The following is a 26,293-nucleotide window of genomic DNA, read 5'->3' on the forward strand; positions in this document are numbered from 1 at the left end:
TAATCCCTTTCAGTTGTCAATACAGCCAACGGCACATGGATCATCTTTTTCTAGCAACACCTATAATCAGCAAAGAAATTGGTCGTCGAGCATTCAAATTCAAAGCTCCATCAGATTGGATCAACCTTCCTTCCTCACTTAGGTCTATCACTTATTTTCATATTTTCAAATCATCTTTAATTAAGCATTTTCAAACATTCTGCTCTTGTTTCTAATCTATCTCACCCTTTTTTTCTTTTTCTAGGACTCATTCTACCCATATGCTTTCTACTTGTCCACTGTACTGTATATATGTGTGTGTATGTGTATATAAATATGTACAGTATACTTCACTGGTGCATGCAAGCAATGTATTTTTAAGGGTGTTTAAATGTATGCTTATGTGTCCACAGGCCCACCTCTATTTTTGAAAAGGGATTTCTGATCGTACGTGTGTGTGTGTCCTTGTGCTTATGTGTTTGGTAATATGTTTAGTATTTACTCTTTATTACCTTTGTATTGTTTGTCATTATTTGTAAGGACGCCCTCGAAAATTAGATGGTACTTCTCAAGGGGCTATCCTTGAAATAAAGTATAAAGAAATACTGAAGACATAAAAACAATGAAATGGCACATATGGAATTATTTAGTAAACAAAAAAGTGTTAAACAAACCAGAATGTGTTTTATATTTTAGATTCTTTCGAAGTAGCCACCTCTTGTTTTGATGGCAGCTTTGCACACTTCTGTTATTCCCTCAGTCAGATTCATGAGCTGCTCACCTGGATGGTTTTCAGTTAATAGTTGCACCTTATCAGACACTCCAAATCAGGTCCAATAGCTTCTGATCTTGTTTGTGCAATAAATACAAAAGTACAATTCTCCCATATGCATACTGCACTTTAAACAATCAGTGTCTCTGTTCTGTACAGTCTCCCATTAACACAAACTCTCTTATAAGGTTTTAGATTTATATATTGCTTGCACTGATTTTTTTAATACATTTTTTTATTTAACAGTTACTTGGTTTTTTAGTTTAAGGTTAGTTGGTTTTTATTTTACTGTCACTGTCACTGTCATTTAACTGTTATTTATACTCCACATATATATAGTGTTACATTTTAAAGTGTATAGTGTTAAAGTCTTTTCTTTTGATGTGACCATTTGTATAGAGTTCTAATGTTTTCTCTTCTCTAGCAATTTTTGTCTGACTTGTCATTTGGGAGCTGCTCTGACGAACACAATTTCCCTGTGGGGGTTAATTTAAAAAAAGTATTTCTATCTATTCTATCCATTGTCAAGAGTTAATCTGTGGAATTTCTTACCTTCTTAATGTGTTTGAGACCATCAAAGCAAAAATAACCCTAAAATATAAAACATATTCTAGTTTGTTTAACATATTTTTTACTACATAATTCCACATGTGTTCCATCATATCTACAATCTAGAAAACATAATAATCTACAATGTGGAAACTTCAAAGACTTAGACAGACCTTATTGTCATGCAAGTTATGAACGAAATGTCGATGCATTGGCTCACAGTGATTGTATTGTGCAGATAAAGAGTTGTTACATTGCACAAACTTCTTGCCCTAACTTCTACCAGACATGTTGACTTAAGTCATTGACTTGAGCCGCACAGTTTGCACTGTTTTGTTGACTTGCAACTTGACAGAAAATTAATGACTTGAGTTAGTTAATGTTATTATTAGCCTAAAAAGTCTAAGTGTGTGTGTGTGTGTGTGTGTGAGGGGGGGGGGGGGGGGGGGGGGGGGGTTAGTACTGCCGTTACTGATGCTGTAAACTGTATAAAAAAATGTTAATAAATAAATCGTAAAAAAAAAAAAAATGTCTTAAAGTTTCGTTTTTAAGTTGACATCATGAAGAAATGATGCGTCGCTGCTTTTGTGGACTCCAGAGGGTTAAATAGCATGAGATTATTTGTCATGCAAATAACGCTGAAGGCAAAGATTCAGAGTTGTTTGCTGCTGATGTGGACACCATGTACGTGAAGATTATGTGTCTGATTACCTTGAATATTCATCAGCAAATCCCAAAGTGGTGAGGTATTTTTACCAGCTGTGACAGCATGTTGTCTGGTCTTGTTTTCACCTTGTGAGTGAGTGTCTGTGTTGCTGTCATCATCACCGCTGTTTTGATTACTTTGCCAGATGTTTGCATGTCTGCCTGTCCGTCTGATTGTGGACAGGTTTTGTCACCATGATAGCACTGCAAATGTGCAAGATGCAGTCACGAAACTCTGCAAGTTTGTAGTTGAGTTCAAAATGAAGCCTGAGTTGGAAGATGCGTGTGGTACGAGCGTGGGTGCTGAAAAGGCAGAGGTAGGAAGAAGGAAAGAGGCCGTAGGCAGTCCCACTTTACATTAATTAGTAAAGCAACTAATTGCAAGAAGGTCTCTAGTTCCATGTGAAAAAGATTCCTGAAATAATTGTGTCAAAACAAGCAGTTGTGTAAAGAAGTAACTTTTTAGGTAAGAGCAGCAACGTCACAATGGATAAACATTATAGTAAAGTAAAATAAAAGTGGGTTATATAAGAATAATCAGCCAAATGTACTTGCTATGTACAAGAGCACTCATCATATAAAATGCTACTGTATGTTATTATAATGTAGTATTAGATTACACACATTTTTTTTGCACTACAGTGTGTTTTTATTTGCAGCCTACGCTGTACAGTTTATATTCAGACCCATCTCTATTCGCATAGTAATGTTATTATACTTAACTTGTAATTAAACGATGTCTTATCTCTGTTATTAATGTCACTGCTGTAACACTAAATTCCCCATCATCCTGAAGCTGGTTAAAGCTACTGTACTATACAGTTTTGTCTTTAAACCAATGCATCATATTTATTTTAAAATGACTAATCTGAGTCTGCAAACATGTAACTACAACTGTTAAATAAATATGTGGTATAGAGTAATAACTAGAGGCTACTTTAACTTTAAAAACTAGACCTACCACTGATGGTAGAACAGGCTGTAAAGGCAGAAAGTACCCCAACAATCTTATTTGTAACGAGAAATACTTGTAAAAACATATAAAATGCTATTGTATGTTATTATAATATACTATTAGATTACACACATATTTTTTGCACTACAGTGTGTTTTGCCTTAAGCTGCATTCTACCGAAAATTCCAGCAGGGGGTGCTAAATTTGGCTGCAAAATAATCTGTCCATTCATTTCAGTGGAAAATGAGAAATCTGCTCACTTGATTTATTACCTCAGAATTTTTTTTAGGACAACACTATGGTCTTAATCGCGAGTAAAAAAAAATATTCTTCAAGACAATTTAATGTTAATAGTTCTGATAATGGCCTCATTTAGAAGAAAATAGAAGATAAAGATTGTATGATTTGGGGCGTGGCTACCTTTGATTGACAGGTCACTAACAAGGCGAGACGTCATCAGGAGAGAAAGCAGAGCAATGCGTATCCATGGCAACGTGACCCTGTCACTGTATTTTCACTTAATGACAGTTTATTTGAACATTCTGTTCAGTAAAAGTGTCTTGTTCAGCGTTTGGTTGGACTAACAGACACTCCAAGGAGTCGCTGTTCATTTTTCTGAGGTAAGTAACATACATTTTGTTTTTGTTTTTTGCTAGCCAAAGCTAACATCCCAGTTAATGCTCCAGCTAATGCTAACATTAATTAGCAGCGACTTCTCCCAGTCAGTGATCAGATCCCTCTCGCTCCTCCACAGTCCAAATATGGTCTGCTCCCCGTATCGGAAACAAGATGGCGACAACTCTAACGCTATTTTATACAGTCTATGCGCTAAACTCGATGCTTCCAACGGGCCGTCCACAAACCAATGGGTGACGTCACGGTGACTACGTCCATTATTTATATATAGTCTATGGTCTAACCATGTTGAATTATTAAGTTTCTTTTTCTCAAAATAACTATTTCTGTGTCTCTTTATATCTCAATGTACATCCATGTATTACCCAATATACACGTTGTATATTAACACTACGCAAAAGTATTACACCTCATTGTACATTCCACTTTCACACACAACCTAATTTGGCTATAATTGAAAAAGCTTCTTAATCTCCCACCATATTAATATAATAATACTTCCTACGGGCACTGCACTAGTACTTGTAAAATCACCGCTGCAGCCGTGGGAAAGTCAGTTACTCAAACCTGGAGCGCACCTGGGCAGGGCGTACAGTGAAAAAAAAGTTTGGTTGCCATAAACAACTGTTGCGTCACAGGCTCTCCACCAATAAAGTGATGCTAATGTGACTGTTTGGCTTCCTCTCTGTTTACACTGTAGCGTGCGCAGCTTGCCCCGGCAGATGGTCTGTGTAACTCCACCGCTCCGCTGACATCCACCTCCTCCAGGCTGATGTTTAATGTCAGAACCGGGCCAGCCCTGACACGGGCGGCAGGGGCGGACAATCCCTTTAAGCTGTTCCTCTGCACCCGGAGACTACGGTCCTCGACCCCGGCGACCCAGACGGAGCCGCAGGACGATGTCAGCAGCCGCCTCGGCTCTCAACATGACTCGGCACGGTCGGAGTACCCCGGACAGCCCGGGAGAGGAGGCAGAGACGGTACCACCACCACCACCACTACCGCCGCAGCTGCTAATGAGATCTCCGTAGACTTTGACCAGACACAGGGGGCTTATAAGAGCAAAGACTCATTAGAGCTGCTCAGAAGTTTGGTGGTTTTCAAACTCTGCTCCTATGACTTCCTGGTTGATAAGAATACCGAGGTAATGAGGTGTCTGTCTTACCTTGCAACCGTGAAGTTTGTTTGTTAAAGTTGCTCAGGTGACTTTATGTTGACACCAAGGAAAGGTTAACATAATTGTTTACTCCTGTGTGACTAGGCGGGAAAAAGGAATCAAAACACTAACAGGTGTGGGTTCAAAAGGCACAGAAATTTGTCTCCAGACTTATTATTTCTGAGGAATATTAAATGCATATTGTCACCCTGTTAAAATAATTTTTAAGTTTTGCAGGAAACACAGAAAACTTCACCAAAAGTGTAACATATGACATTTATTGATCATTTCACTCAAAAAGGATGTAAGAAAGAATGGCTATTGGCATAGTAATAACACTGTGTGTAAATTATGTAACTTAAGAGAAATAAATGACGTAGGCAATTTTTTTAACATGCGTTTGTGACTTAAGCAAGATATGGTAACACTTTATTTTGAAGGTGTCTACATAAGAGTCACAAAAGCCTGTCATAAACATGACATGACAAGTATCATGAGCATTAATGTTACTTCAAAGTGTCATTCATGTTCATGACACATCCCATGTCATGTTTATGACACACCCATGTCACTCTTATGTAGACACCTTCAAAATAAAGTGTTACCACATCTTGCTTGAGTCATAAAGGCATGTCCAAAAAATTGCCTAAGTCATTTTATTTTGACTTAGGCATAATATATCTGCACACTTGACATAGGCCATTATCTTAAAGGGGTAAAATCACATGATCTGATCAACTGGGGATGTAGGCGATTTTACCATAGGTGGAAAAAATTGACAATAAAAGACTAAGGCGATTATTTTAACAGTGTGACGATATTAAAACTGTTAACCTGTATTAATGAATGCAGCTAAGCCTGGGAGTGAGGCTTAGCTATAGCTAGAGGCTGCTATGCTACTTATATTATCACTTGAAAGGTCTTAAGCTGAAGATAAACAAAACCATAGTCAGCTATATGTCATTTTTTGGAACCTATAGACCCAACTGTTTGCGCCGCAGGCTTATGTAGGCTACCACCCACCTCTCAAGTTACAACCTGTTTTTCTGAGCATGTAACCTCTGCAGCCCCTGTTACGTAACCTTAGCATGATGACAGACTTTCAGACTATTTAAATGCTAATGTAGCCTACATCTAGTAATGCTAACACACGGCAGATAAATGGATTAGTCACAAGACACACTTTCCCTTCAAAAGAGGCAATTTCTTCCAGGCCATGTTGTGATGCATGGTGCTTTAATAGACTTGCAGCTCTGCATGCTCATTCCTCCTCACGCTTATTACATCTTCATGTAATCAATGGAATCAATGGAAAGCTTGGCTGTGCTTGTGAAATGAAGCAGCTACACCAACTGTGTAGTAGTAATATGATCTGGCATTAGTCTGATTTGCAGTGTGGCTGCAGTGTTTCATACTTTGTCCCTGTTTTAGTCCTGTGTGCAATAGCTTGAGGGTGAGAACATGATTTGAATTCCTTTCTTATGAAGGATCAGCTCGTTATTATTTGCGGTTTGTCAGGTAAACCTGTTGCTTACAAAACTGTTGTTTACTAGACTGAGACTGTCTTTTCTTAGGTGGTGGTATGATTCAGATAAGATGCAGTGAGTCACATGTAATAGATCAGGTTTCGTAATCATAATAATCAATAAATTATGACCTCTCCCTTTCCGCTCAGATTATGGATCTCGGTAAGAAGATCATGGGCCAGAAAGCCTTCAACCAGTTCATGAAGATGACATTTTATGGCCAGTTTGTCGCCGGTGAGGACCACATGGCCATCAGGCCGCTGATCCAAAGGAATCAGGCCTTCGGCGTGGGATCCGTCCTGGACTACAGCGTGGAGGAAGACATCAGCCAGGAGGAGGCCGAGCAGAAAGAGATGGAGTACGAAAGTTGCGGTATTATCATACATTTCAGTAGATATTGCATTAACCCTCTGGAGTCTCCAAAAACGCTAAAGCATGACTTCTTCATGACATCCAGACTAGAAAACAAAGCAGCGTGGAGCCCTACTGTAAATTTACCTCTAAAGTTCTGGCTGTAAACTCCATGAGGCCAGTTTCAGTTTGATGATGATATACCAAGTAAAACTGGAGACAAGCTCAAATATATTTAGTATAAAATGATAGAACTGGATGTAACCCTCTTATATGTTAGATTTGCAACCTTTGTTCACATTTGCAACATTTAAAATTCTTTATTGAACATGAGAGTGTTTTGATAGTAAAGAAAAGATTCAAAATCACATTTTATGTTGGACTAAAGGACTAAAAAAGACACAAAATGACCAAAAAAAGATGCAAAATGACTAAAAAAGACACAAAATGACCAAAAAAAGACACAAAATGACTAAAAAAGACACAAAATGACTAAAAAAGACACATAAAAGACACAAAATGACCAAAAAAAGACACAAAATGACTAGAAAAAGACACAAAATGACTAAAAAGGACACAAAAAGGACACAAAATGACAAAAAAAGACACAAAATGACTAAAAAGACACAAAAAAGACACAAAATGACTAAAAAGGACACATAAAAGACACAAAATGACCAAAAAAAGACACAAAATGACCAAAAAAAGACACAAAATGACTAAAAAAAGACACAAAATGACTAAAAAGGACACAAAAAAGACACAAAATGACTAAAAAGACACAAAATGACTAAAAAAAGACACAAAATGACCAAAAAAAGACACAAAATGACTAAAAAAGATACAAAATGACTAAAAAGGACACAAAAAAGACACAAAATGACTAAAAAGAGACACAAAATGACTAAAAAGGACACAAAATGACTAAAAAGACACAAAAAGACTGTTGAATGTTTTTTTGTAGTTATATAAAGATCACAATTGGCCATAGAAGTGCACAGGTCTTGTTCTGTTTTAATTCTCAGCAAGGTAATGCTCTCTGTGTAGAGATCAGGTTACTTCAGAGTATTTTCCACTTGTTTGATGTTAAAAATAGGTACATTTTAATATGCCTCACAACCAGGAAGTAAACACTCCTTACAGCATGATTTGCTGGCTCCGTCATGGCCCCTTGTTCTGGATTGGTTGGCCTGACAGGATGTCTAACTTGTTAGGAATCCTGTCACATGGCTCGCACAAGGCAGCGGCCACTTGATCTGTGAGCTGATGTTCACTTGGATGACCTTATGCAAGCACTCTCTCTGGGCAGAGACAGCAGCAACGTTACTTAAGTTGTAGCTCTGAGCGTTCATGCATTATGAGTAATTAGGACATGTCGTAAGCCAAAATAAAATGTGGACATTTTGGCCCATTTAGGAATTGCTTCAACGTCAAATTAGTGAACAAAATAAGTAAATGGATGCCCGTTTCACTGGAGTGAAAAAGAGAAATGCACTTGTCAGATTCACTTAGCATGACTATAATACTCAGCCCAAAACGACTGACCTTTCTTTAGACTTTAGAGTTTTTTTTTGTATCCTGCAAAACATTTGTAGGTTTATAAAGGTCAGACATAGTGAATAAACAAGGCTGTTAGGCTGCACGTCTTAATATCCGTCGGTTAAGTCTGTTGACGTAGAGCAGGGGCGTCAAACTCTGGCCCGTGGGCCAAATTTGGCCCGCAGTGTAATTTTATTTGGCCCGCGAGGCAATACCAAATTATATTATTATTATACTATAAAAGCTGACCCGCCGGTATTATACGGCGCATTTACCGCTAATACTGCAAATCCCACAATGCCCTGCTGTTGTTTTGGCGCGTCAATCAGTACAGGACCCAGAAACGCGCTCCTCTGTGACAGTCGTCATAGCAACCTCAAGCTAGAGCTGTCTCCGAGCTACCCCTTCCCAAAAATGGCGAACAGAAAGGCAGAATTTATTAACCTGTTGAAAAAGTTTATTTTGATATTTAAATCAGAAGGATGCAAATAGAAAAGAGGCATACGATTTTTATTTAATTTTTATTTAATAAATTAATGACATTGATGTGTTTTTTATTTGATATTGTATGTTTATAAGCATTGCTGGTTCCGTATTCAATGTTAAAGCAAAACATGTTTGGTATATATTAAAAGGTTTATTTGTTCAATGTTGATTTTAGTTTTAAATTTTGGCCCATTGTGTATTTGAGTTTGACACCCCTGACGTAGAGTGACAGGTGACTGCAATGTCAGACAGCCACACAGAATGTCCTCTATTATTGTTTTACTCTGTTATCACATCCTGTGAGGCGATAAAGCTCCCAGTCGAGCCCTCTGCTGTGACTTTTTTGCCCCTTCTTGTATTTCGCCTCGGTGTATGTTTCTTTTATACCGTATCACTAGTAACAAGATATCACTGCAAAGCTTTGATTTACTTTGTTCTGGGGATGTGTGCTTGGAAACATCAAAAGAAGTATCAAACCTCGGCCTCGAAAGCTTTTGTTTGGTGAACATACACCTTCAAAACCGTAAAGCAGGAGGACAAGCTCCTTTAAGCCAGCTTGATCTCGCACAGCAGGGTTTGACAGGCAATCCAATGATCTGTCAAGATAGCAACAACAACATTAGTTCCTTGCAACAGAAAGAAGATATAAGGCACAGAGGCCCGGCTTGATGTTGAGAGCACGATACATACAATGCCAGGCTTCAGTTGCGTGGGCTATTTTCAACTTAAAATACATACCGGATCTTGTGATTTTACAGTTAGGATTTCATTAGCGCACGCTTTTGAAGGCCAGTACTGAGATTTTTTAATGTAATGGAGCTGCCAAAAACCCAATAAATTGAGCCAGTAATCAAATCATATTAAAATGTTCCTTCCCATGCCAAAAGATTACCAATAATCAGTGCTTCTAGCACAATTTGAATATTTGGCAGTGTCACACAGAAAGCATTTGAAACAGAATTTAAATCTCGAGTGGAACCAATACTGACAACAGTGTAATTTACCCCAGCTATTCAATGCTACGTGAAACTGGTTTCTATCTTTTAGGGCTGCATTGAATTATTATTTTATTCATTATAGATGATTCTGTCTAAGCAATTAATTGTAGAAAATAATTATTATTTAGTCAGAAATGTGTCAGACACCAGGGAAAAATGGCCAGCACAAGTTCCAAGAGCCCAAGTTGACAGTAAAGTGTTTTATCACGCTTAATGATGTTTTGTTGATTGACTAACTGCAAATGATAGTTTCTGCTAGGGCTGCTGTGTAATGGCAAAATTAAATTTGAGCCATTGCCCAGCCCTAGTTTCTGCCCTACTTTTATTTAAATGAAAAACTAGTGCAGTGCCCATAGGAAGTATTTATTCGTATAGTTGGAGATTAAGGTTGTGTGTGCGCTTAGCATGCTAATCGCAAATAACAGAATCTGCACATTACATGCAGACTACTACAACGTCTGCAACTCCATAAAACGCTTACTTTTCATAAGGTACCACACCATCCAGCACATTCACATTGAACATTGATCTTGCTGGAAACTATTAGAATATTATTGGAAAATCGAACCTTGTAGCGCACTTTAAAACTCCTAAAGATAGGTAGGCTAAATAGACTTACAGATGAGATGAGTCAGGGTGGAATTCAAGGAGTGAATTGTGTTACTGACCAGGTGTAGGCCTATCACGCAATGGGGCGGAGCTCCCCTAAAAGGGGGCGGAGCTCCTCTAAAAGGCGTCCGATCGGAAACAGTGCAAAGCCGCAACACGTCCTACGTAAATAATGATATTTTGAAAAATGAATTAAAAAATCTTCAAAATCGAGGATGCACACCTTTGTGCCATGCACAAGCCACATACGAAATCTGAGGTCAGTCTGACTAACGATCAGCGAGATATGCCCTAGACCATGGGTCTCAAACTCGCGGCCCGCGGGCCAATTGCTGCCCTCGTGACGATAATTTGTGGCCCCCACCTTGATATGAAAGTTTAATGTGAGTTTAATGACGTTTTTTGGTAATTTTGTGCCTTTTTTAATAATTGTGTGTCTTTTTAAAATAATTTTGTGTCTATTTTATATAATTGTGTGTCTTTTTTGGTAATTCTGTGTCTTTTTTTTGGTAATTTTGTGTCTTTTTGGTCATTATGTGTCTTTTTTTTGGTCATTTTGTGACTTTTTTTGGTCATTTTGATACGGCCTTCAGTGGCCCCCAGGTAATTTGAGTTTGAGACCACTGCCCTAGACACACATCTACACACACACACACACACACACAGTCGCTTCTTGCTTTTATATATAGAAAAGCATTAAACAGTACTGAACATGCATGTGAGACAGTTCAATTTCAGAGTAAAATTGATTCTGTTGCAGTTAAATCCAGATTTGTATCATAAAAGTGCCCACCAAATGGCATGTAATGTTAAAAGAATATAACTCCCCTCAGTTTCCTGGCTTTGAATCCTGTTGACGTCCCTGATGTCGAGCATGCTTAGTGTTTAGTCATCCATTTGGTTACATGGGCTCCCCAGCTCCCTGTGATGAGGGGCGAATAGGTCAAGTGTGGTGTGACGCTACAACCGCCCTCTCTGGAGGGTCAGCAGGCTGACAGCACAACAGTTCAGCATATATAGGGTCAGTAAACTTGATGTCAGCCTCTGGCATGCCATCGCCATGAGACCAAAATGTTCACATAAAGAGAGCAACATTCCAAATAAAACAATTTTTAACCCTTTGATGCACAACATGGGTCTAAAGTGACCCGATATGTGTGGGTTTTTATGTTCTATATCTTTGCAATAAATTATTTTCATCATTCAATTATCCAGGTTTTCCTCAATTAGTTAGTTTTTGGTCATCATACATCCTCATTTTATGTTTTTTATTTTTTTATTTTTTATGTATAATGTATTTTTTTTTATAAAATCCCTTTTTGTGTCACTACTCATCTAATGCACAGCATGGGTCAAAAATGAACCATATCCATTTTTTAGCTAAGTAGCTTGCTTAGCTAACTACTTAGCTAACTTCTTGGCTAAGTATTTAGCTAAGTAGCTTGCTAAGCTTAAATTCGCATTTAGTCATTTAGCAGACGCTTTTATCCAAAGCGACTTACAGGAAGAATAAAAGCAAACAATCAAGGTATAGTGCAATAAGAGCTATTCAATTGCATCAATAAGTGCTAGTGACAATTCTGTAAGGAGTAGAATTATCTAAGCTAACTACTTAGCTAGCTTCTTGGCTAAGTACTTAGATAAGTAGCTTGCTAAGATAACTACTTAACTAACTTCTTGGATAAGTATTTAGGTAACTAGCTTGCTAAGCTAACTACTTAACTAACTTCTTGGATAAGTATTTAGCTAAGTAGCTTGCTAAGCTAACTACTTAGCTAACTTCTTGTCTACGTAGTTAGCAAGCTACTCAGCCAAGTAGTTAGCTATGCAATCATACAAAAACTTTTTTTCTTCATAAAGTACGAGAGGCAAAATGGAAATAATGATCTGTTATTATCAAAAAACAAGATATTTAAAGAATATTTGGAATATTCAATCATAAAATAAGTTGATTTAAAAAGCACACAGCAGCATTAAATAACATGTGGAATGAATGGGATCATTTTATACCCATGTTGTGCATTAGAAGGGGTGTCAATATGTTGTGCATCAAAGGCTTAAAAAAAAACAGGCATTTGCTGCATTTCTGATGAACCTAATATCTCTTACAAATGCAGTGCAATTTAACTTGTTTTTACTTCTTCTCATTCAGCTCGTGTGTATCTGCTGCAGAAAAAGAGAGCAAAGGTAAGATGTTTGTTTTGCCGTCATTAATGTGCACAGTATATGATGTAATTAGAAGTAACAGGCATGCAAATTGTGTTTTCACCCCCCAGGTGGGGACCACAGAGAGAAGAAATATAAAGCGCACAAACAGTTCGGGGACCGTCGCGGGGGCGTGACTGGAGCCCGCACGTATTTCTACGCCGATGAGGCCAAATGTGACCAGCATATGGAGACTTTCATCAAATGCATCAAAGCATCTGGTAAATAAGCGGAAATTAAACTACATCAGTAATACGACTTAACAAGATGACTGTTTTGGCAGTTAGTTGGAAGTTGGAACTCATTTCTGGCTCATATTCTTATACCCACTCTATTTGTTTCATGCAGCTCAGCCTTTAAGCATGCATCTACCATCATTTTTTGTGTATTTACTTTTATTGTTTTCATAACAGAAAAATATATACAAATTAGAGATAGTTGGTGGAGCTACACAGAACAATACATGTTTTTTTGACAGTTTTTGACATGAGACAAACAAAACATGGGTATAAAATAAATGGCACATCAGCAGAATAGCACTAATTCAGTTTTTAGACATTAAATCAAGAAAAGGTTGCCAGATTTTTAAAAAGATATCCTCTTTAGCAGATATGATATACCTGATTTTCTCCAAGTGTAATACATTTCCCAGCTCTCTCAACCACATTTCAAATGTAGGAGCCCTTTCAGATTTCCAAGACTGTAAAATTGCATCTACTATTTGATTTATAATAAAACTTTAAGTCTGTTCGACCTCTAGGTGGGAGTTCAATGGACGGGTTTTCTGCCGTCAAAATGACTGCTCTTGGGCGACCTCAGTTTCTGGTAAGCAGCGAGGGCTGATTAAAAGGTCAATGCTGTAATTTAGCTGATACTCTTGCGGTAGTGGACTGACATCACACTTTTTTAATCGATTTTTTTTTTTAAGCTCCAGTTCTCAGAGGTCCTGGTGAAATGGCGGCAATTTTTCATCTTTCTGGCATCACAGCAGGGGAAAGACGGCGTGGAGGCCTTAGAGCAGAGGCTGGAGCTGAAACAAATGCAGGTGGAGTTTTTTCTTCTTCTCTTGCTTAACTTTAATAATGTTTTATTTATTTAGTGTTTATTTGATATGGACATAGCAATTACATTGGACAGACCAGATGCATTGTTTAAGTGTTTTAGCACAAGTGCAAATTTGCAACATGTGTCCATAGGCAGTTTTTGAAAAAATAGGGCAATTAAAATACCAAGAATGGAAAAAGGAAGCACCAGACTAAGGCCCCGTTTACACGAGGACGCTTGTGGGTAAAAACGACAAAATATGTTATCGGAAGTGCCTTTCGTTTAGACGGTGACGGCGTTTTTGGGGCTTAAAAACGCAAAAATCTGAAACCACCCTCCAAAGTGGAAAAGTTAAATCCGCTCCGCCGTAGCGTGTCCATCTACACTGACAAGACACAAAACTCTGCTCAGATCTGCTCACGTCACGTATGTGTTTACGTCACATACATGCTCCAGTACAGGAAAATAAACAAACGTGGGATTATTTCCATGCGTGGGACCTTCAAGCTGCTCTGGCAGCTCTAATAAACTTACAGGAGTTTTTCCACCAAATGTACAGGATATGTACAGATAGTATTAGTGAACAGAGAAGGATCTGGAATTACCTCTATCACATTTTGGATGCAGCAATTCGTCGGAGGCGAGCCAGACGGCTGTGAACGAGACCTGGGAGATCTAGTGATGGTGGAGAACTTTGTGGAAGGAGTAGCTGATGAAAATGTGTGGCGTGAAAACTTCTGCATGCCCAAAGATGCTCTTATCGCTTTAAGTGATGCCGTCTGGCATGCATACAATCGAATTTCACACACTTTTGCGTCACCGTATGCAGGCAGATTTCCTCCCGAAAATGCTCGTCTAAACGAGGAATAGAAGTGAAGACACGACGCCACTTTTGCGTCTTCTGTTCAGACCGTCCTCGTGTAAACGTAGCCAAAGATAATCAAGAAAAAAAACAGCAAGAGAACAATGGGGAAAAGAAGTCAAAGAAGTATAAGCATTTTTCAATAAGGAACATAAAAAGTCAACAGAGCAAAGGCAATATGATCAGGCAGTAAAACAGTTAAGAACTATTCATGTGTGCACTGTTGATTAGATTTTAGCCACTGTTTGTAATAGAGATAGATGTGTTTCACTACCTCTATGTCTGTCTAGGAATTCCTGACCAAACTGGGAGCTAAAGGTGATTTTTATGGCTGGTTTACTGGACGAAAAGACGAATCGCCTGGGTAAGCATGAACACAGATTGCTGAAATATATGAGAAATATCTCTGAAATATCAGTAAAACAATGTCAGGGTTCCAAAGGGGAAAATAGTTATATTCAAAGCAACTTAGAGCAAATTATTTCTATGAAAAATGTATTATACGAGAAGGACTAATTGCACCCTAATGGATAGCATTGCTTTTTGCAATTTTTAATATGTTCTTGATATCATTTACTCACATTCAATCACAAAATAATCATCTCCACTTTACCAATATGCCAAACAAAATGCATATTTTATCACAATATTTCTTCAGAGTTCACTTTACACTCCATGCACAGTATTGTGCTATATATTTCTTTGATAAATTCTTGTTGTAGAAAAAGTATTTGTTTAAAAGTAATAATTGAGCAACACAACACAGCAATAAAGATAAGATTGATTTCAGTTAAAAAGCAACACAACACTATGAAAAACATTTGTATATTTTATATACCAACTATTTTTTATGTTTATCTTGAAGGACATGACTCGTTTGAGTGAAATTACAAAGATACGGGTCATATTTTCTGTCTTTTTTGGTCATTTTGTGTCTTTTTTGGGTCATTGTGTCTTTTTTTAAAATAATTTTGTGTCTTTTTTGGAAATTCTATGTATTTTTTGTTCATTTTTTGTGTCTTTTTTAAGTAATTCAGTGTTTTTTCAGGCATTTTGTGTCTTTTTTGGTAATTTTGTGTCTCTTTTTGGTCATTTCGTGTCTTTTTTTAAGGATTTTGTGTCTTTTCTTTGGCCTTTTTTTAATTTTATACTCATTAATACACTGTTGCCATAACACTGTGACTTTCTATCTCCTGCCTTGACAGAACCATTGACATGCTCGACTGGAACGGCCTGATAGATGACAGAACAAGCATATCGGACCTGCTGGTTGTCCCAAATGTAGAGGTCAGTGGCATAAAAGGCTGTTCGTAAATGCAGTTAAAAGAATATCCCAGACTGTTTAAATACAATTGAATAACCCAAACCGCCACTAAAAACACAATAGCGATTTATTCCTTGGCTCCCAACTTACTGTTACATGTTACTTAAAGGTTATATCCAAGCTGGAGCAAATTTAAAGTCTGTTTCAAAACCAGGATATCAGAGATTTCAAGTGTGAATCACTCCACTCTGAGTTGAGGAAAAGGCCTCTTTTAATTGCATGTCTACCAAATCTGGCCGAGTTACCTTCGACATATCTGTTGACCTCAGACTAGAGACAGCTGAAGGGTGGATAAAGTGAGAAGCACTAATAGGTGTCATGCTGTGTGATATTTGGTTCATTAGCATCTCATGGTGCACGCTCTCTGGTTTGTTTGCCCAGCTAGGTGAGCTGGAGCCGCTGCTGGAGAAGTTCACTTCAGAAGAGGAGCAACAAATGAAGAGGATGTTACAGCGCATGGACATCCTCGCCAAGGTAATCTCACAGGAGACAGGTCACTGTATGCAAAAATATGCACGCAGAGCAGTGATTGCTCTTTTTGTTTTGCTCTGAAAGGAACAAGCACTTTAAGTTTAACCAAATGTGGCGTGTTTGTGAACGAGGTGGCATGTAAATTGTTTGAAACCTGTTTAATAGTTGCACACCTACACAGTGTGACAAATTAATAGCAAACTGTGATTTCTTGGTTGCCATGATATTCTTTTTGTGTCACATTAGACAATCCATCTTGTTTTTTTATGCTTCTTCAATAGAGATAGAGAGAGCAACACATTCCCACACACTGAAAAAGATCCATTCACTTCAGTTAGTTATTGTGTAAAATTCAAATCATCCAACAGTGCCTTTTTATCATGACCAAGGCCACTGCAGTGCCTCCAACCACTGTAATGGCTCCAGTGGGCAGTGGGTATTATTTGTATTCAAAGCCACTGCATGTGTGACAGAAGCAGTAAGCACCATAATTTAATAAAGAAGCATTTTTGTTTATTAACCCTTTGATGCACAACATGGGTCAAAAATGACCCTCATTCATTCCCCATGTTATTTAATGCTTGCTGTGTGTTTCTGTGCTCAATGTTTTGATATCAACTTATTTTATGATTGAATATTCCAATTATTCTCTAAATATCTTGTTTTTGATAACAACTGATCATTATTTTCATTTTGCCTCTCATGCTTTATGAAGAAAAAAAAGTTTTTGTGTTTTTACATAGCTAACTACTTGGCTAAGAAGTTAGCTAAGTAGTTAGCCTAGGAAGCTACTTAGCTAACAACTCAGCCAAGACTCTAGCTAAGTAGTTAGCTTAGCAAGTTACTTAGCCAAGAAGTTAGCTAAGTAGTTAGCTTAGCAAGCTACTTAGCTAAATACTTAGCCAAGAAGTTAGCTAAGTAGTTAGCTTAGCAAGCTAATCAGCTAAAAAATGGTTATGGGTCATTTTCCCCCCATGTTGTGCATTAGAAGAGTAGTAACACAAAAAGGGATTTTATTTTTTTTTAAATAATCAAGGAAAACATAAAATGAGGATGTATAATGATCAAAAACAAACTAATTGAGGAAAACCTGGAATACTGAATGATGAAAATAATGTATTGCAAAGATATAGAACATAAAAACTCAAACATATCAGGTCACTTTAGACCCATGTTGTGCATCAAAGGGTTAATAATGCTATAATTTAATTGATACCGTTCAATTCAGTTCTGTGATATTATACTCAATAAATGAATAACATTTGTTTTTTTTCCAGTGTGCCATTGAGAATGGTGTTCGTTTGATGGTGGATGCAGAGCAAACCTACTTCCAGCCGGCTATCAGCAGACTGACATTAGAGATGCAGAGGATCTACAACAAAGAGAAGCCTGTCATCTTCAACACCTACCAGTGTTATCTCAAGGTCACAAACAACTATTGGGCAAAACACTAGATACCCAAATGTGTAAATCTTGTATCTGCACTCGAAGCATGCATGCAGCCACAACAGTTGTAAATCTTGTGATAGTAGTAAAACGCTGTGACGAATCGTGTAACTCCAAATGTCATCGTGTAAAGAGATTACTGTGAGTCAGCCGGGCTGAGGAGGAAACAGTGACATAGCCAAGAAGAGGATAATGTTGGGGGGAATTTCGGGGGCTTTAAAAAAAAAAAAAATCTTTAAATACACCATTTCAAATGAAAAGCTGTTTAAGTCACAGTAGGGTTTCATTTACGTGATTTCAACCATATTATTATTCTATCCAACATAAAAGCTACAGCATTGTGACATAAAGATGACACTTATTACCTGTCAGATGAATTACATGTATAGGTTGTAGATTATTGCGGGTCCCACTTTGTCACAATAACAAGGTAGTTGCTTACCTTGTTAATACCAGAATAAGGTATTTTAAGCAAGTTTTCAAAAGGGTGTTGGTTCTTCCAATGAGTCATTTACATTTAGCCATAAATAGAACCAAGTACAACCATATTTGACTGATTTTGGAAGAAAGATGTTTTAGGAGATTTCTCTGATTTAGTTCCTTATCATGAGGTGTGTTTCCACTGAATACTTTTTGGAAAGCAGCTGTGTTTTGGCTCCGCCCACTAGTTAGTTCCCCTAGGCCTCTGTTCCCATACAGCTACTTTTGTAGCGGCTGAGGAATGGAGTTCGAATGTGACAACAGACTGACGCGGCAAGCAGTGTTGCCAACTTAGCGACTTTTTCTTTATATTTAGCGACTATTCAGACCCCAATAGCAACTCAAAAAAAGCGACTTTCTGGTGTTATTGGAGACTTTTGGAGACTTGTTCCTACTCTTCTTAATGAGTAGCAGGCGATGTCCCAAAGCACTCACAAGCGGCCCAGTCCTCCCACAGCAGTCTCTCCCAGCTGCAGTCAGCAGACCAGGAGATGTTAACCCCTCAGCGACCAGTTTGCACCAGTCTGCAAATTAAACACGCATGCGCGAAATTGCTGCCTCAACTGTATCCAATCGGCGTCGACTAGTCAGTAGTGGCTCAGAAAGTACCTACGTGAGGCAGGTACTTTCTGGGCGAATCCAAGCCACACCCATAGCGGCTCACTTAGGTACGGAAAGTACCTAATGGAAACACGCCTAAAGTTATTCTTTGTAGTCCAGGCTAGGTCAGGTAGTAACAGGTAGGTCCAAACATGATGTAGGGATAATATTTTATGCTGTATAAAATCATTTGGCTCCGTTATACAGGGTTGGTATGGGTGCTTGAAATCCTTGAAAATTCTTGAATTTTAATGTTGAATTTCAAGGTTTGAAAAGTGCTTGGATTTTGGATTAAGTGCTTGTAAATGCTTGAAATTCTTACTGTATTTCTCTTGTAATCTGACTACAGATAACCGCATTTTCAATCGAAAAAAAATATATAAACTGAATAGTCTATAGCCAATCTGAAATGAAGACCGCTTTTTCTAATTCATAGTGGATGTGAGGGCTCCTGCAGTAGGCCTATTTGTGGGTCTTTCCTCCTAGTTTGGGTCGTGTTTAGTTCCACCAGCTGCCGGTTGATTATTTTTGTGAGCTTCCTTTTGCTCCTAGATTCCCATACCAGTATGTTTTATGAGACTAGCAAACTACTTTTAGTTGTTAAAAGTGTAATACCATTGCTGGTGGTATGGTTAAGTGAAATTACCCCTTTTAGTATCAAAGTACTCATCTAAAACATGCCATTTACAACCGCTGAAATGTCCTGGAAAAGCTTGAAAACGGACCTTGAAAGTCCTTGAAAAGTGCTTGAATTTGACCACTGAAAAAGTGTATGAACCCTGGTAATAGTTGACCAATTAGGTCTACAGTACTTAGTAAAATTGGCAATGTGTTACTCTGCTTAGTATCTAAACATGAAAGACTTGCTTTTGATTTATTTTAAGAGTAAATCCTTTTCTTTTGCTCTGCAGGAGGCCTACGACAACGTGACTATGGATGTGGAATTGTCTCGACGTGAGGGTTGGAGTTTTGCAGCCAAGCTGGTGCGCGGAGCCTACATGTATCAGGAGAGAGAGAGGGCCAAAGACATCGGTTATGAGGATCCTATTAACCCAGATTATGAGTCTACCAACATAATGTACCATAGGTAAGAGCTAAAGTGTGTTCGTTTTTTTATTCACCCTCTGGAGTCTCCAAAAGCGCCAAATCCAGACTTCTTCACGACATCCAGACTAGAAAACAAAGCAGCGTGGAGCCCTACTGTAAATTTACCTCTAAAGTTCTGGCTGTAAACTCCATGAGGCCAGTTTCAGTTTGATGATGATATACCAAGTAAAACTGGAGACAAGCTCAAATATATTTAGTATGAAATGACAGAACTGGATGTAACCCTCTTATATGTTAGATTTGCAACCTTTGTTCACATTTGCAACATTTAAAATGTTTATTGAGCATGATAGTGTTTTGAAAGTAAAAAAAGATTCAAAATAACATTTTATGTTGGACTAAAGGACTAAAAAAGACACAAAATGACCAAAAAAAGACACAAAAAGACACAAAATGACAAAAAAAAGATTAAAAAAAAAGATTCAAAATCACATTTTATGTTGACTAAAAAAGACACAAAATGACAAAAAAAAGACACAAAATGACAAAAAAAAAGACAAAATGAGAAAACAGAATGAAGACACAACATGACCAAACAAAAACTAAAAGACACAACAGACACAAAATGACCAAAAAAGACACAAAAAAGACACAAATGACCAAAAAAGACACAAAATGACCAAAAAAAGACACAAAATGACCAAAAAAGACACAAAATGACCAAAAAAGACACAAAAAGACACCAAATGAGAAGACAGAATGACCAAAAAAACCCCACAGATGACACAAAATGACAAAAAAGACACAATAACAGACACAAAATGACCAAAAACCCCCACAAAAAAGACATGAAAAGGATTAAAAAATGGACAAAATAGCCCAAGACTCCATAGAGTTTACTGTTGCCCAAATCTGAATTGGCAAAGTCTGATTTGTTTCATCCAAGCCTAACTCTCATTTCATCATATTCACACTGAGAAGCTGTGTGCTGCTTTAACATTTTGCTGTAGGGAAGCAGGCAGTTCTGAGTTGAGGTGTCTTGCACAAAGACACCCCAGGAAAACACTTTTTTTTTTCTTGTGCCACCTAGATTTTCCCCATGTGGTTCACAGATTTAAACTGGCCACCTACTAGGCACAAATCTGCAGCAATGGACAGCCCAGGGATTTAATTTTAAAGGAAGGGGTCCTTCAATTGAAGTTTCTGGGTTTAACATCTTGTGTCAGCAAGCTTCCACCCTGTTAAGTTATCCCAGTGCAAGTTACAGAATACCATCCAGCTCCAGGGGGTTCTGTCTTGTAACAATTTTCTGACATTAATAGATTAAGGCAAGCTCAAAGAAATCACCCTGTGGAGATCAATATGTTTTGCACAAAAAGAGCAAAGGCCACCCTCAAGCACTCTATTGGATTTTGAAGTAAACATCAACATGTGAGATACAGACAGTTTAGCTGATGGGCTGCAGCACAGCATGAGGTGGGATTCAAAATATGCAGATGATAAAGCACATGGATATTAACACAGCTACACTAGCTGGAAAGCAGAATCTAGAGGTCCTCCCCGATTTATATGTGCAATTTTTTGGTAAACAAGTTCAGTGTTTGGGGATAATTTTGCTGTTTAGTTGTGGAAAAGTTAGAGAAGCACCAGTGCAAACTTTTCAGTCCCAGTCTGAACTGATCCGATACTACAGTTTAAATAATTAATGTGGGGAAGTGATTGGAACAATTATTTTATTTGTAAGGCAATAGGGGTGGGCGATATGGCCCTAAAAGAATATCACGATATTGCAGGCAATTTTTGCGATAACGATATTCTTGACGATATTAGGAAATACTTAAAAAGATATAAAAAAACATGATTTTTTTTAGTCTGTATAAATAATTAAAAATCTAAAATGTAGTTTGAAGTGCAAATCTCAACAGTTGCCAAATACAAAAAAAAATGTTTTACTCTTGACTCTTGAGTATGAGAAAAGAATAAAAAATAATCATTTAGGGGTTTCGGGGGCATATTTTAATGAATAGCGAAATCCGTGTCAGTTTCACGGAAATTTGAGTGATTCCGTGGCTATTCCACGGATTTTGAGTTAAGCAAATCCGTGGCTATTTCACGGATTCCTGTGAGACCATGTTGTATTTTCCATTGAAAATGCGGTTACCTGTTATCTGTATTGCAAGAGAAATACAGTAAGAATTTCAAGCATTTACAAGCACATAATCCAAAATCCAAGCACTTTTCAAACCTTTAAATTCAACATTAAAATTCAAGCATTTTCAAGCACCCGTACGAACCCTGATTATTGCTGCACAACCCTTTTGACTGAAATCTGGGAGGCTAAAATAAACCATACATGCCCCTAATTGTAACTGGCAAACTGAATGGTTCAAGTCTTTTAATGAACAGTCCATCTCTAATTCCAGTATATGATATATACAGTGTATAAACATAGAATTGAATTAAATAAATCGGCCCCATTGTTATAGAATACAGTGTTATCTGATCACTTATGTAGTCTGCACCACACAGTAAAGCTGACATGCCAATGAGAGGTTTCTTTGGAAGCGTTCTAGAACAAACAATGTACTGCAAATTATTTTTTTTATAGTGAATATTCTAGTATACAACAATTATGGTAATTCCTACTTCACAGATGAATGCTCACAATTATGTCAACAATAGCACAGTTAAATTCTGTCCTCGTCTGTGTGTCTGTGTAAGGTGTCTGGACTATGTGCTGGATGAGATTGCGCTCAACGGAAATGCAAACGTTATGGTGGCTTCCCATAATGAGGACACGGTGAAACACACCTTGAGGAGGTATGGTTTTAATTATATCCAAACACACTGTTGAAAAATACACTCAGAATTGATTTTCCTTCTGTATGCATCTGTGCAAACCAAGTTATTTTTCTCAGTCTCTTCCTTTCCTTCTCTGTCTCTCTCTCTCATTCAGAATGAATGAGCTGGGTCTCTTACCCACAGAGAACAAGGTGTACTTTGGTCAACTACTGGGCATGTGCGATCAGATCAGCTTCCCGCTGGGTGAGAAAAACACACAAACACAACCGACAATGACTAGGCACGATTCCCCTGCCCTACATAAGGATGATTTGACAGTTTAACCCTCTGGAGTCTCCAAAAGCTCCAAATCCAGACTTCTTCATCACATCCAGACTAGAAAACAAAGCAGCGTGGAGCCCTACTGTAAATTTACCTCTAAAGTTCTGGCTGTAAACTACATGAGGCCAGTTTCAGTTTGATGATGATATACCAAGTAAAACTGGAGACAAGCTCAAATATATTTAGTATAAAATGATAGAACTGGATGGAACCCTCTTATATGTTAGATTTGCAACCTTTGTTCACATTTGCAACATTTAATTTTTTTTATTGATCATGATAGTGTTTTGAAAGTAAAAAAAAGATTCAAAATCACATTTTATGTTGGACTAAAGGAGTAAAAAAGACACAAAATGACTAAAAAAATACACAAAATGACCAAAAAAAGACACAAAATGAGAAGACAGAATGATAAAAAAAAACCAAAGACGACACAAAAAGACACAAAATTACCAAAAAAGACACAAAATTACCCAAAAAGACACAAAATGACTAAAAAAAAGACACAAAATGACCAAAAAATACACTAAATGAGAAGACAGAATGACCAAAAAAACACACAGAAGACATAAAATGACCAAACAAAGACACAAAATGACCAAAAAACACATAAAATTACTTTTAAAAAAAGACACAAATGACTAAAAAAGACACAAAATGACTAAAAAAAGACACAAGAAGACACAAAATAAATAGAAAAAGACACAAAATGAGAAGACAGAATGACCAAAAAAACCCCCACAGAAGACACAAAATGACAAAGTCACTCTTACAAAGATACGACAAGACATGAAAAGGATTAAAAAATGGACAAAATAACCCTATAAGACTCCATAGAGTTAAGTTCAGCCTTTGCAGGATCTGTATCCACTTCCCTCCCTTACATCACTCAGCTGTGTATCTAAAGACTTATCTGCTACACACAGATCCCTCCCAGACCACTCGGACTGCATGAAGTGCACATGTAGAAGTCAGTGTGCAGTCCATAACATGACATATGAACTGAGACACCTCACTATTGACAAGCTGTCTCGACGAAGCGCTGCTGCCGGCTTTCACCACTTTGTTTGTCAGTCAGAGACAGACACAGAGTCGGCAGGCAGTTGTCTGTCAACGTGAGCCTTGACCGCTATTGATGTAAACAGACACACATGTATTCCTTTGCTGTTTCCTCCAGGGATAAAACAGCCAGCGCTGTGCCTTTCAACACTGACACAATAAAGAAGTTGTTCTATGAAATAAAGCAGATTGGAGCCGGGATTCTAATTCCCACATCACTAACTACACCAATGTTTAAAGGTGCCACATTATTCATATTCTATTCCAGATATGCCGTTTCTCAGAATATCCCTTTCATAACTGTTTTATTGTACCGTGTCTGATGTTTTGCTAGTAATTGTGGATTAGTTGAAAGGACATTTATTTCAATGAGTAAGCCCTGGCAAAACAGTCACAGTATGTGAGCCTGACTGGCAGACAACAGCAGCTCTTCTAATTCAAATGCAGCAAACTGAGGGTGCCTGTGCAAATGCTGCAAACCTGCCTGATTAGAAGGATTGTAGCGATCAGTCAGCGAGGGAAGCCAATATACATGACGTCCAGTTGTGGTGTGTTCTTTGGAGCTTGTCGAAAATAACCTGTAAAAATGAAGTTCTTCTGAAAGTGTGACAACTGAAGTCGTGGCTAGTCAATCAAAAATCACACTTTTAAAAAGGTGCCATAGGTACAGATCTTGACTAAATGTAATTCCACACGGTTGAGTATCTACATCAGGGGTGTCAATCTCAAATTACCTGGGGGCTGCTGGAAGCAGTATCAAAATGACCAAAAAAAGAGACAAAATTACTAAGAAAAAGAGACAAAATGACAAAAAAAAGAGACAAAATGACAAAAAAAGACACAAAATGACAAAAAAAGACACAAAATGACAAAAAAGACACAAAATGACAAAAAAAAATACAAAAAATTACCAAAAAAGATGCAAAATTATTTTAAAAAAGACATAAAACAGAAAAAAACTAAATTACTTAAAAAATAAACAAAATGACCAAAAAAAGACACAGAATTACCAAAAAAGACACAAAATTACTAAAAAAAGACACAAAATGACCAAAAAAAGACACAAAATGTCTGAAAAAACACTAAATTACTTTAAAAAGACACAAAATGACAAATAAGCCAAAATGACCAAAAAAATAAACAGAATTCCCAAAAAAGACACAAAATTATTAACAAAAGACACAAAATTATACAAAAATGACAGAAAAAAACTAAATTACTTAAAAAAGAAACAAAATGACCAAAAAATACACAGAAATACCAAAAAAAGACACAAAATTATTTAAAAAAGACACAATTATATTTAAAAAAAAAATTATACAAAAAAGACACGAAATTACCAAAAAAAGACACAAAATTACCAAAAAATTTAATTAAAGGGACCTTCCACACACAACACGGTAAAGAGCCATTCATATAAAACTCACATTAAACTTTCATATCAAGGTGAGGGCCACAAAATATCGTCACGGGGGCCTCAATTGGCCCGCGGGCCGCGAGTTTGACACCCATGATCTACATTTATCATGATGCTACAAAGCTCTTTTTTACGTTGTTTTCTCCCATCCCACCTGCTTCACCTCCAGGCCAGGCGGGCTTCCCCGTCTATAAGTACGTCCCCTACGGGCCGGTCAACGAGGTGATGCCCTACCTGTCTCGAAGGGCCCAGGAGAACCGAGGCTTCATGAAGGGAGCCCAGAAGGAGAGGGAGCTGCTGTGGAAGGAGCTGAAACGCAGACTCGCCTCTGGGGAGATTCTCTACAGACCGACGTACTGAAAACACAGAAGAAGAGACAAAGAGTGTGTCAACGTGTCAAGGTTTCATCTCCTGGAGTTGACGTGTGCTGCTGTGGCTGTCTGTTCCCTCTCTCAGCTCCTCTTCTACGCCGTCCTGGAGTTTCCTTGCTGACGGACTGTTTCTGCATGTCACTCTCTTATTCTGTCCTCGCCTTGTTGTTTTTCTCCATTCTGTGTTGTTACCCCCCATCTTTTCCTTTGTGTACTGCCCATGTTCTCTCTATTTCTTTGCCTTATCCGCCTCTGCATCACATTTTATGTTGGACTAAATGACTAAAAAAGACACAAAAAGACAAAATGACTAAAAAAGACACAAAATTACCAAAAAAGACACAAAATTACCCAAAAAAAAGGACACAAAATGACTAAAAAAGGACACAAAATGACTAAAAAAAGACACAAAATGACTAAAAAAAGACACAAAATTACCAAAAAAAGGACACAAAATGACTAAAAATGACACAAAATGACTAAAAAAATACACAAAATGACTTAAAAAAAGACACAAAATTACCCAAAAAAGGACACAAAATCACCCAAAAAAGGACACAAAATGACTAAAAAGACACAAAAT

At 37.6% G+C, this 26,293-nt stretch overlaps 1 protein-coding gene across 1 annotated transcript; it reads left to right on the forward strand.

The window, feature by feature from the left end:
* The first annotated feature begins 4,284 nt into the window (after nt 1–4,284).
* Nucleotides 4,285–26,062, forward strand: prodhb (proline dehydrogenase (oxidase) 1b). Its single transcript, XM_059337384.1, has 14 exons — nt 4,285–4,740; nt 6,428–6,636; nt 12,414–12,448; nt 12,538–12,687; nt 13,227–13,291; nt 13,395–13,511; nt 14,663–14,736; nt 15,578–15,659; nt 16,078–16,170; nt 17,445–17,591; nt 19,605–19,780; nt 22,462–22,560; nt 22,697–22,785; nt 25,509–26,062. The coding sequence occupies exons 1-14, from the start codon at nt 4,369–4,371 to the stop codon at nt 25,697–25,699; spliced, it is 1,899 nt and encodes a 632-aa protein (XP_059193367.1). The 5' UTR covers nt 4,285–4,368; the 3' UTR covers nt 25,700–26,062.
* Nucleotides 26,063–26,293: the final 231 nt, after the last annotated feature.

The sequence above is a fragment of the Centropristis striata genome, chromosome 7 (assembly GCF_030273125.1).
Source record: "Centropristis striata isolate RG_2023a ecotype Rhode Island chromosome 7, C.striata_1.0, whole genome shotgun sequence".
In the NCBI taxonomy this organism is placed as follows: domain Eukaryota; kingdom Metazoa; phylum Chordata; class Actinopteri; order Perciformes; family Serranidae; genus Centropristis; species Centropristis striata.

Excerpts from the sequence above, each read along its gene's own strand:
- prodhb (XM_059337384.1), top strand. The coding sequence starts at position 4,369 with ATGTTTAATGTCAGAACCGGGCCAGCCCTGACACGGGCGGCAGGGGCG. Across the intron at positions 13,292-13,394 it reads TTGGGCGACCTCAGTTTCTG|CTCCAGTTCTCAGAGGTCCT; the intron begins GTAAGCAGCGAG and ends TTTTTTTTTAAG. Across the intron at positions 16,171-17,444 it reads GCATGGACATCCTCGCCAAG|TGTGCCATTGAGAATGGTGT; the intron begins GTAATCTCACAG and ends TTTTTTTTCCAG.